At 32.3% G+C, this 13,096-nt stretch overlaps 2 protein-coding genes across 2 annotated transcripts; both read left to right on the forward strand.

Moving 5' to 3' along the window:
* Window positions 1–4,899: 4,899 nt before the first annotated feature.
* LOC131167465 (protein disulfide-isomerase SCO2-like) lies at window positions 4,900–6,377 on the forward strand (the record flags this gene model as incomplete). The annotated part of the gene is made up of 2 exons (XM_058126269.1): window positions 4,900–5,256; window positions 6,210–6,377. Coding segments are annotated over 2 exons (525 nt in total), but the record flags the coding sequence as incomplete, so codon positions are not given.
* Window positions 6,378–11,652: 5,275 nt separating this feature from the next.
* On the forward strand, window positions 11,653–12,903 carry LOC131167300 (probable glutathione S-transferase). Its single transcript, XM_058126055.1, has 2 exons — window positions 11,653–12,135; window positions 12,479–12,903. The coding sequence occupies exons 1-2, from the start codon at window positions 11,821–11,823 to the stop codon at window positions 12,827–12,829; spliced, it is 666 nt and encodes a 221-aa protein (XP_057982038.1). The 5' UTR covers window positions 11,653–11,820; the 3' UTR covers window positions 12,830–12,903.
* The last annotated feature ends 193 nt before the right edge of the window (window positions 12,904–13,096 follow it).

Genomic DNA, 13,096 nt, shown 5'->3' on the forward strand with positions numbered 1-13,096 from the left:
AAAAGAAGAAGTTTCATCCATTTAAATTAAATGGTGGATAACTGCTCCAGCTTGCAACGCATCTTCAGCTCCTCACGCGTTTCCAGCTACGTCTCCTGGCTCCAACTACAACATCTTGTGTTGAATTTCAAAAAAAAAGAAAAAAAAGAAAAAGAAACATAGATATTGAAGGTAATTTGTGGATTTCGTTTGTGCTCATTATTTACACTGTTGGAGGGTTTCTGTTTAACTTGGGATAACTGGTGCATGTTCCTGTTAACTGAGTTTGAAGAGGAGTTGAAAACAGGATCTACTTATGAGAATTGAGGATTTCTTGTGAAATTAATTTGAAGAGGAATTGAATCTGCCCTCATAGAACTGAGTTTTAGCCGTAAAAGTCTTTGGACTTTTTGAGTTTGATTTGTGAGACTTAAATTATCCGTCAAAATATAAAGTGTTTGCAGTGTTGTTTTGTTTCTAAAGTTATGCTTGTTCTATTCTCGGAAAATTGAGCAATTGAGAGTTCTTTGCATTTGAGGATGGTTGTTGATTCAATTATGAACTAATGGCAAATGATGTGCGTTTCAAGTCACATGTAAATAAAGGTCTGCAGCGGAAGCACACAATCAATCACGAAACAATCAACAACCACTAAAGCAAGCATTCGACGATGAAATAAAGACAAGAAGCAATCAAACAATGATAACAAAAATAAAAAATATAACTAAACACTACAAAAAAAATTAATTTTTTGTGACAAAATTATTAGTGATGGATTCAATTTTATCACTAATAGTGGGGATTAGTGATGGTCTTAGCTACTGTCACTAATACGACACTATTAGTGACGGATTTGAAACCATCAATAATAATTTCGTCATTAAAAATTAAAAAATATCGCGAAAAAATATTTTTCGCGCATAAATTATCTCAGGAAAATATTAGTGACGATTTTTGTGGTATTAGTGACGAATCAAGTCCGTCACTAAAAAGACACTTATTAGTGACGATTAAATAACTATCACTACTATTATTTAAAAAAAAATAAAAAAATTATTTTATAATATTAGTGACGAATCATCAAAAGTCATCACTAAAAGATATTTACTAGTGACGGATTTGAGAACCGTCACTAATACTTCTTTTATTTTTAAAAAAATAAAAAAAATTTATTTCACAATATTAGTAACCGATTTGAAGATTCGTCACTAAAAGATACTTATTAGTGATGAATTTTTGAACAGTCACTAATAATTCTTTTATTTTTAAAAAGTAAAAAAAAAAATTATTTCACAATATTAATGACGAATTTCAAGATTCGTCATTAAAAGACACTTATTAGTGACGAATTTAAAAATCATCACTAATACTTCTTTTATTTTAAAAATATAAAAATATTTATTTCATAATATTAGTAACGAATTTGAAGATTCATCAGTAAAATACACTTATTAGTGACGGATTTGGGAACCGTCACTAATACTTCTTTTATTTAAAAAAATAATAAAAACTTATTTTACAATATTAGTGATGAATTTGAAGATTCGTCACTATTAGCTCCTTATTAGTGACAAATTAAACCGTCACTAATACTTATTTTATTTAAAAAAATTTTAAAAAAATTATTTCATAATATTAGTAACAAATTTTAAGATTCGTCACTATAAGCTTCTTATTAGTGACTTAGTGACGGATTTGGGAACCGTCACTAATACTTCTTTTATTTAAAAAGTAAAAAAAATTTATTTCACAATATTAATGATGAATTTGAAAATTCGTCACTATTAGCCCCTTATTAGTGACAGATTTGAGAACTGTCACTAATACTTCTTTTATTTAAAAAAAATAAAAATTTATTTCATAATATTAGTGACAAATTTGAAGATTCGTCACTATTAGCCTTTTATTAGCGACGGATTTGAGAACCGTCACTAATACTTCTTTTATTTAAAAAAATAAAAAAAAATTAATTCACAATATTAGTGACGAATTTAAAAATTTGTTACTATTAATCCCTTATTAGTAACGAATTTTAGAACTGTCACTAATACTTCTTTTATTTAAAAAAATAAAAAAAATTTATTTCATAATATTACAGACGAATTTGAAGATTCATTACCATTAACCTCTTATTACCCAAATCATCACTAATACTTCTTTTCAGATAATTGGATTCTCTCTCTCTCTCTCTCTCTCTCTCTCTCTCTCTCTCTCTCTCTCTCTCTCTCTCTCTCTCTCTCTCTCTCTCTCTCTACATTATCATATGAAAAGTGGAAACAGTCCATGTTACCGCTAAACCCTATGTAACGCCCCGAACCCTTAATCCCGAGTCCAGCGCGTTATACCTAATAAAATCCTTGATAATCCATAATCCATAATCCATAATATATGCAACGGAAAATATAACCATAATCTCCATATAACATAATATCAGAGTTTACTAATTCTAACTACCAACCATAATAAATTAATCATCCACCAGTATTCAAATATATACATGTCTCCAAAACATTATCCACTAATACCAATATGTTTTACAACTATCATTTTATAACTGAGTTAAAACATAAAGATATAAAATATAAAATATACATATCAGAATTAATATAAAAATATACCATTTTTCTTATATCTTCCAAAAATGTTATAAAATCTCGAGCTCTCAAAGCTCGATCCTGAGAAATCCTGAAAAAAAAAAATGAATTCATATTCGGGTGAAACACATCTCAGTAAGGGAAGAAACCATATATTAAAATAGTGTGTGGTCAATATGAGTTTATAAATAATATAATATTTAAAATTTGAAAATCCTTAGCATAATTTTCGAAATCATTCCCTAATTCTAATCAAACATATGCAAATGTTTAATCTACGAGATTACCCGAGGATATGGGTGATTACCCGCCCATACAAGTAGCACCCCTCTGCTCTGATACTTTTGCAACCCAAAGGTCACAATTAAAGCATACTAGGGCACTCACCTTACTCAGTAAGCCCTCAAGTGATAAATTAATCTTGTACTCACACTGTTCAATAATAGCTTACCGGCAAAGGTCCTAAGGATAGGGAAATCTATCCACCCATACAAGTAGGTTTCCTCTGCCCTAGTACGTTATGCGGCTACTGCCACATCTGTAGCTCCTAGTGCACTCGCCTTACTTAGCAAGCCCTCAGGCGAAAAGTACGTCTCGCCCAATCGTAACATGTTTTACGTACATACATACTTCTAATATCATAATACATAATTCTTTTCTGTCATTATACATTCATGCACATTTATTCCTATTCATAACTTAACTTTGCATTCGTTTCACTTTAAATGACTATTTCCCATTTACATCATTTACCTTTGTCATTTCATTTCATTACCTTTTTATCGTCATTTCATTGCATAACATTTCATTTCATTATTTCGTACTACAGGTGGTCTTTAGCCATCATCAGTTAGTCTACGTAAAAACGTACTAGATCTGCTAACACAACTCCTTTTAGCTGTCATCAGTTAGTCTACACAGAAGTGTGTTAGATCTGCTAATATGGCTATCTTTCAGTTGTCTTACTTTTACATGGTTGCATTTAACACACATAGACAACATTGTCTATATTATATTTTATTCTCATTGTTTTACTTACTTAACCTGCATCTCATACATTTGACATATATTTTGCACAGATTCTCATACCACATAATTTAGTAATAAAATTCATACACTACTTGTAAAATAAGCCAACCAATATTTAATGTTTATATACTAAAAATACCTTTCATTTCTTACTTAATTATCCTGAAAATAATTTTTCACTTTCATCAGTTCATTTTCACACATACATATATAATAAACAGCCCTAAACTTGAAAAAAAATAATATTTAAACAATTGGCATTTTACTCATACTGAAACATATACACGTACATATAACACAATTTATTTTTTCATTAAATTCATAAAAATTCTGATTTAATATATATTTTTTCCCTTATCTGATTTCTTAAACTACGCCAACAGGGATTCCGAAAAATACTTGCGGCGCTCACCCGGATCCTGAATCAAAAATTCCTAACTCCAATAAATTATTTCTGAATAAAATATTATTTAAATATTTTCTAGGGTTATAATTTCTAAATAAATAAATATACCTTTAAATTTAGTCAAATTGTCAAATTTCCCAAATCCCACTCTCACTTTGAAGTAGGGTCTAGAAAATCCCAATTGAAAAATTACTTATGTCAAAATGACGACAACGACGATTAGGACCCCATGGTGGTGTTTGATCGTCGATTCAACAGCAGATTTAATTAGAAATTGAGAAATTGAGGAAAAATTACCTTTCCTTAGGAGCAGTACCTAAGCTGTTCCCACTACAAATCCGCTCCAATAGAAAGGTCGGTGGCAGAGTTAGGAACTTAACGACATCTTCTGTTTCCCGATTGATTAAATATTTATCGAGAAATGAGGGAAGAGAGAGAAGCGGAGACGGAGGAGTGGATGGCGCAGGAAATAATTTCAGAGAGAGGGGGGGGGGGGGCGTTTCTCAAATTCCTTCGGAGACTTCTTCTTCTTCTTTTTTTTTCTTCTTCCTTTTTTTTACTTTACATATATTTATATATATTTATTACTTTAACTTATACTAATCTTATATATATCTTATCTCATATATATATTTATATATATATTATAATAACTTACTTATATATATTATTCTAACTAGTTTTTTTTTTTAAATTCAATATAAAAATATTTAATTTAATAATTAATTATTTAATTTATCTTAATTTAATTTAATTTTTTTAATTTAATTTTTTCCTTTTTCCACGCCAGCCCATTCCTTTTATTTGTTTATTTATTTTATCCTTTTTTTTTTTTCAATCATTTTAATTTTTCGGCTCTTTACACTCAACAGTGTCATCTTCTGCCCCTAAAAACCCTCATTCCTCTCGTTCCATTCCCCTCCTCTCACCGTTCGCATCCACACCTCCGACCTCCCATCTCGCCCGTCGTTTCCTCGGTGGTTTCAGCTTCCTCCGCCCGCCGATGTCTCCAGCGGCCTCCGGGTCAGCCCGTACTCGGACTCCTATGCCGTCGACAGCTCCTCTAGGCGAAGCGGTGCAAACGACACTGTGAAGGTGAATGCGAAGGAAAAGCGATGGTCCCGCGACCGAGAGAGCTATTTGGCCGACGACAGTGATGCTCTTCCACTTCCTATGACGTTTCCTTATTCATCTCCGGTATTGCAGGACGAGATCGATCGTCGGCTCCTTTGCGACCCGCAAGTTGAGGTCTTTTTCCCCCCCTCTGGTTTCTTGAGTCATTTAAGTTCAAGTCTTTAGATTAGAATACCTTTTGTTGGTCCTATACAAATAATGGAAAGAGTGAAATTATTGGAGTAAACTACAGGCGTCTCTTCGAAGGTTTTGACCGTGACTTTGAAAATTCTTTGATTCGTCCAAAAATGCTGGGTTTATTATGCGTGCAGTGCTATTGTGGATGCTAACGACACAGTGATATGAATTCCTTCCAGAAACTAATGTGGAAAGTGTGGAAATGTCGTTAGTGTGCGTGGGAATTCTCTGATTGTATAACATCCTACTGAACGAAAATTATATTGTTCCTAGTTAATATTTCATAAGTAGCATGTGCAATTGGCTGATTCATCGTTCATCTAGAGACCCATTTGCTTGATCAAATACAAATCAACTGTGCCACATTATATCTCAGTTAAATAAGTTTTTTTATTTAAGTGCTACATGCCTTTTTGCTACTTCTCTATTTTATTTTTTATATTTTATTTCTGTTTTCTGATTTTTCTTTTTTGGATGGAACGTTTTTTCTCCTCATTTGTAAAAGGATAAATCATTGTAATTTGTTGTTCCTAATTCCTAAATAAGATATCTATTAGTTGGAAAAAAAAAAAATAAGGATGACCATATAATTTTGGACTATGTTTGTCTTGTCATTTTAGCATTTAGGGATTCTTTGTAAAGATACAAAAGCTTGATTGCCACTTCTAATTTTGGTAGCTGGGGTTGAATATAGCCTAATGATCCTATGCACTGGTGGTTTTGAGACTATTGTGCATGCATTGGTTGTGTTGGATGATGCTAGATAGTTAGATGTAAATCTGAAGGGGTTTCTGTAGCATATACTTCCTCGCTGCCCCCCTTTCCCCAAAACCACTTTCATTATTTGGCCTAATTTTATGGTTTCGATTGTTTTTTTTTGGGGGTTGCAGGACTGTAACGAAATGGTTTACGAATGGACTGGAAAGTGTCAGAGTTGCCAAGGATCAGGATTTGTCAGTTATTACAATAAAAAGGGGAAGAAAAGTGTCTGCAAATGCATAACATGTCTTGGAATTGGTACTTTTCTTCTTCAAGGCATTGATACTTATGCAGCTTGAGTTGTTAACTTGGTTTAGGTTGCATGAAGATATAGAGATGCATGTGCCTGTGCAGAGAAGCACACACTTTGTCTGCATATTGCACAATGCTGCTCCTTTTATTTTAACCACAAATCCTACTGCAGTACTTTTTGGGAATTTTAATTAACAGAATCATTAAAGGACTTGGGAAAGCTTAATAGCAAATGTCTTTGTCATGTACAAATATATAAATTAGAGAAGGAAAGAAGTTTCTTGTCAGCAAAGGCTTGATAATTGTTTTGTTACTGAAGGTTGTATAAGTATGTTCTGTAAAAGGCTTACAGCATGGAACAGTGAAGACCCTAGCTCCTCCCTTTTATTTTACTGAAAGTTAACCATAAATGCCTGTCCTAAAAACCTGAGTTAGTTTGTGTGCCAACAATACATATTGTGCGTTTAACAATAGAAATAAAAGATGTATTTTTTAGAGTAGCAGTGTTATTGAAAAGAAAATTATCACGCTGCTTTGTGTTTTTTACTTGAATGGAATAGCTTATATTTTCACTTACTATTTGAGAGCAAGTAACAATGAAGACAATAATGATATAGCTTATGCCATAAAATTATAACAAACCCGTTAGTTAAAATTATGAGAGATGGTTATGTTTGTCTTGTTCGTATTTTCATAATGATTGATACTTAGTTAAAATTTTAGAAGTTCCACATGTTGAAAATTTCATTTACTTTTTCCCTGTGATGTTTTACTTCCTAGAAAAAATGCTTGAGTAAACCTTGGCCATTTATTGATCAAATGGTCCATACTAATCCATAAGTAAATGACATAAAGAAGCAACTAACATTGCTTGTTAAATTTTTGGTGTGAAATCTAACCTGGTATCTCTCCATTGATATCTGGCTCAGTTTTCCTACCAAAACCCAAACACTTCTTTACATATTCTCTCCATTGAAATTTTTTTTAAAAAAAAAATATCATTCAGTACCGATGTTACTCCAAAACCCCCCAAGAACCCCTTTCAAAACCATAACTCAAAACCACAACTGCAGCATGGTATTGTCAAGAGAAAAGTTAAGAAGATTGCGAAGGGCCTTTATGAATTGAACCAGGATCAGTGTCTTTCCCCAATAAGATGAGTTCTGGTTAGCAGGTCTCTGGAGTTTGGAAACCAGATTGAAAGCCCTATTGGTAGCTCAATCAAGCTCTCTAAAAAGTAAGATGCTCTAAAATTTGAGAAAAATTGCAAAATATATTACTTCACGACTTTAGTTAATTCATTTTATGACTCTATGTTTGTTTTTGAGGTGTGGGATGTTGTGCTAGTTTTTAGATAGCATGGACAGGTCAATTCATTTGCTTAAGATGAAGGGCTTGATGTTCAGTCCTACAAACATTTGCAAGAAAAATTTAGTGTTTACATATGCATCTAGGTAAGTAATCCCAAACCTTTTTGGTGCCCAACGTGGATGGCGCAGCGGATTTGGATCGACATTCCTCTAGGCTTCACGACCCCGCTTGACAATTGGTGCCCAGCGTGGACACGGGAGCTCGATATTATATGCCGACAGTATGCTCCAGTCACCGCTTCTAGCTGGCTGCGCTTGAAGCCATTCTGAACAAGCAAGCGTAGCTCGAAAAAATGCTGCGCTGATCTCGACCAGATGATGCAGGTGGCTCCTCTCTTTAAAAGGTATGTAAAACATAGTTTGAACTGCATGCTATTAGATCTGTTGCTTGCTTAATTCTATTCATATGCTGAATTGTGAATTGTTGGGAGATGTTAGAACTGTATTGCTTGTGCTGTTAGGACTTGATTTATCTTTTTTGCAATTTCATATATGCGTAGACAGACCCTAGGTTGTGTACTACTGGTGCTGGCCTAGTTAAACTTAGGAAGAACTTTTGTGACTTGCATGTTTGGAAAATGTTTTATTTATAGACGACATGTTGTCGAAAATTTGTTAAATTCCAATGCTTTCTTAACCTCCTCCCAAATAAATCTTCCAAACACTATAGCCTAGAAGTAATATAGGAGCCTCCCAACTCCTTAACTGAAGATCTAACAACATTAAACTCTCAACTTAAAACCCAATTAGGGAAACGAAGATCAAGAACATACATAAAATCTAGTCAAAATAAAGATCTATATCCATAACAAGTAGGTCCATTAATTTAGAAGGTGGCTCCTCTCATTAGAAGGTATGTAAAACGTAGTTTGAATTGCATGCTGGTAGTTTTGTTGCTTGTTTAATTCTATTCATATGCTGAATTGTGAATTGTTGGAAGATACTGGAATTGTATTGCTTGTGCTGTTAGGACTTGATTTATCTTTTCTGTAATTTCATATGTGCATAGACAGGCCTTAGGTTGTGTACTACTGCTGCTGGCTTAGCTAAAACTAGGAAGAACTTTTGTGACTTGCAAGTTTGAGAAATGTTCTATTTACAGATGACATGCTGTCGAAAATTTGTTAAATTTCTTCCAAAATAATCAAAGTCATATACCATATTTGTAAGAATGATTATAGTGTGTTGAATGTTAAAACATTTTTGAAAGGATGAGTGAAGTTCAAATGAATTTTTATCTTCATCTCTAAATTTACTTTTACACATGATAAGTGAAAATTCGATCAATAATGGACTCATTTGCATTATTTGATTATTATAGTTGTTTTTGAATTCTAAAGAAGTCATGTAAACCATTATCAACATCACAATTTATTTTTTCATAGAGCTATAGTCTGATATAGATTGTTTGTGGGATACATAAACACATTACATTATTTAATGCCGATTATATGAAAATCTTGTGCACTCATAAAATTCATTAATTACTGATTGGATTATTTCGTCGACGAAACCCACTCCTCGTCGACGGAATTCAGATTGCTCCAAAACCTCTCTCGCTATTTCCTTATCGACGAAACTTGGTTTTGTCGACGAGACCCTCTTATGCCCTCGTCGACGAATCCCCTATGTTCATCGATGAGGCCTCTGATAATTTTCTTTCCTCTTTATTATTTTAAATATCATTTTTATTCAGGTTGTCACGTAGCCCGCATCTCATACATTTAACATATATTTGTATAGAATCTCATGTCACACAGTTTAACAATATAATTCATATACATTCCTTAAAAAATAAGCTAACCCATAATTAACATTTGTATGCTGAAAATACATTTCATTTCTTACTTAATTCCTTATAAAATTTCTTTCACTTTCATTCGTTTACTTTCACATATACATAACTATATCGACAATCCTAAATTCTGAAAACATAAATTTCATGGCTAGCATTTTAAACCCACATAAAAACGAATATATATAAATAACTCATAATCCTTTTTAATTCATAAAAACCTGATTTAATATATAAATTTCTCCTTTACCTGAATTCTCGAATTACACCGACAAGAATCCCACACAGATGCCTGCGGCGCTCACCCGGACCCTGATTCAAAAACTCTAGTTTTATTAAATTATTCATAAATAAAAGACTATTTAAATATTTCCTAGGGCCATCATTTTCAGATTAATAGTTATACCCACAAATATAACTAATTTGTTAAATTTTTTAAATTCTACTCTCGCTTTGGAGTGGAGCCTAGAAAATCCTAATTGAAAATTTACCCACCTCAAAATGACGATAATTGCGACTAAGACCACGTGGTGATGCTCGATCGTCGATTTAACAGCATATTTAAAGAGAAATTGAAAAAATAGGAAAAAGTTACCTTTTCCCAGGAGCAGTGCCTAAGTCGTTCCTACGACAAATCTGTTCCAGTAGAAATGTCGGTAGCGGAACCAGGAATCTAATGACACCTTCCGTTTCCCGATTCGCTGTAAATCCGTCAAGAAATTGAGAGAGAGAGAGAGAGAGAGAGAGATGGAGACGGAGCGAGCTGAGGGCACGCAGACGAATTTCCCGGGGGGGGGGGGGAGGCGGTTCTGTTCTGAAGATCCAATTTCAATCTGGATGAATCATCCAGATTGATTTATGATATATATATATATATATATATATTATAATAATTTACATGTATATATACATATATATCTTATTTCAATTAGTTTTTTTTTTCCTTTATATTATTTCTTTTTATTTATTTATTTAATTCATCAATTTAATAATGTTTAACTAATTAATTGATTAATACTTTTAATTAATTCATTAATTTTATTTATTATTTTTTTCTAATTATTTTAATTATTTTAATTTTTTGGGTCTTTACATTATATATCTATATATATATATATATATATATATATATATATCTGGATTTACAGAAACCGTAAGACATATCTATGAATATTAGAAGTATTATGAATAGAAAATTCAGAGAAACAGTTTATGTTAAGTAACATAGGTATAAGCTATACTGTACATTATTTATATGTGTTTTCTCAGATTCAGATATTAGGGTGTTTCTAAATCAGATTTTACAAATATGTAAACTAACGTGCCACACACGAGCAATAGCATATTTTGTCTTACTAAGTGTTGTGTCTCATTCGAGTGATTTAACATTTTTTAGATGATCCAGTTAGACGAGATCAGACTCGTAAGTAGAGGGGACTGCAGTACTGCCCTGACTGTAGGGTGAGTATTTTGGATAGTCATTTTTGAGTAGTCCTTAAGTCTTGATGAGGGTATTTTTGGAATGGTTGTGTATGCATACTTTGGGAAATATTCTGACACTCTCGTATTGTATGTATTGTTATGGTTGTATGTATTATGCTTCCAGCTGTTTAGGTAGTTTATTGTGTCTCAGATTTCACGGGACCTATCTGAACCGTGATGTTGGTTTGATTTGAAATTAAGATATATCAAAGCAGTAAAATTTTACAGTTAATATATATATATATATATGTATAAGGAAAAAAATGACATGTAAAATCAAGTCGTTACATCTCACATGTCCAATTGTTGAATCCTTCTTTTTCAAATTTGAATTTTGAAATTGAAAATGCTTACCCATTTTTTTTATTTTTGTTTCCTTTTCTGTATTTTTTAATTTTTATTTCTAATGCAAATTTTATTTTTTCCTTTATTTTCATTTTATGAAATAAAAACTTATCTAATTTTATTATGTTAGTCTCGTATAAAATTGGTTGTCTATAATTATTTATTGTCAAATTTAGTAATAGATTTTTATATTTTCATATATAAAATAAAGTAAAAATTAAAATTAAAATTAAAATTCATTATCCCTTCCACATCTTGTCCCCCAAGTCCTACTGAACCGCCCACCAACCTTGACTATTTCTTTAATTTAATATATTTAAGACCCAACAACTAATCTACATTAACTTATTCCCTAGAATACAATATAATAATGGCAATAAAAAAATTGGTTGCTTGCTTGGCTGCAAGAAAATTTCACCCTTAGCCCTCCTCTATATAAGGACGTCTCCAGAGAATTTTAAGTGGCAAATTAAAAAGAAAAGGGCAGATCGAATTAAGATGGGAGAAGAAGTGAAGGTACTGCGACTGTTGGCTAGCGCTTTCAGTCAGAGGGTGGAGATTGCCCTTAAACTCAAAGGCATACCCTACGACAGCATAGAAGAAGAAGACATAAGGAACAAAAGCGAGTTGCTGCTGAAGTCGAACCCGGTTCACAAGAAGATTCCGGTTTTCTTCCATGCCGGAAAACCCATCGCCGAGTCGCTTGTGATTCTTGAGTACGTGGATGAGACATGGAAGACCAATCCCATCTTGCCTCAAGACCCATATCAGAGAGCCATGGCTCGTTTCTGGGCTAAGTTCATTGATGAAAAGGTATGTATGTGTGTGTATATATAATATTTTATTTGCAGCGAGGAGAGATTTCAAATCCCATACCCAATACTTAGAATATGAGAGGGATTTTTATATTTGACTGTAATATAAAATTATATTAAAAATTATCTAAATTCTTCCTTCAAGGTCTGAAATTGTGTTGTGATAGAAAATGAGAATCAAAGTTATTTGGAATATGGAGAGAGAGAGAGAGAGAGAGAAGCAAAAGCCTTTCACTTTGTGTATTAATTGTCTTAGAAAATACTTATGTGCAAGTTTTTAGTATCTCTTTTTTGTAGTTAAAAGTATCCAGACTCATATTAATTTATTTATTGTATTGCAGTGTATGTCTTCGATTTGGAAAGCTTATCATGGTGATGACCAAGCATCGGAAGAAGCGCATGATTATCTAGAAATACTTGAAAATGAGCTCAAAGATAAGAGATTCTTTGGAGGAGAGTCAATTGGATTGGTGGATATTGCTGCCATCTTCATAGGTTATTGGATGGGAGCAATTCAAGAAACACAAACAATAAAATTGTTGACAAATAAAAAGTATCCCAAATTATACAAATGGTCTGAAGAGTTTATTAGTGCTGTCAAGGAGACTCTACCTCCTAGGGATAAACTAGTTGCTTTCTACAAAGCTTACTTCGAGGCTACTCATGGTTCTAAAAATATATATGTCCTATAATAAATATGAAGTAAGTTTTGAAGAGGTGTTATATTGAGTTTAGCTTATTAATATTTTTACTTGTTAAATGAATCATGTATTATGTCATATGCTTATAGCATATTATGTTTTTTGCTTATTAAATGAATCATGTACGAAGTCATATGCCATATTATGTTTTTTTTTATTTTGTTTTATGTGTTTTTTATATAAATGTGTTCAGAGTATACATAATTAAGGAGTACTTCACTTATTTTTTCTTAATTTCTATGCAAATGTTATCCTTGT

Source organism: Malania oleifera, chromosome 11 (genome assembly GCF_029873635.1).
Source record: "Malania oleifera isolate guangnan ecotype guangnan chromosome 11, ASM2987363v1, whole genome shotgun sequence".
In the NCBI taxonomy this organism is placed as follows: Eukaryota; Viridiplantae; Streptophyta; class Magnoliopsida; order Santalales; family Ximeniaceae; genus Malania; species Malania oleifera.

What these genes read in the sequence shown, in the direction of transcription:
- LOC131167300 (XM_058126055.1), top strand. Translation starts at nt 11,821, where the DNA reads ATGGGAGAAGAAGTGAAGGTACTGCGACTGTTGGCTAGCGCTTTCAGT. An exon ending in CTAAGTTCATTGATGAAAAG is followed by an intron (nt 12,136 to 12,478) that starts GTATGTATGTGT and finishes ATTGTATTGCAG; the next exon opens with TGTATGTCTTCGATTTGGAA.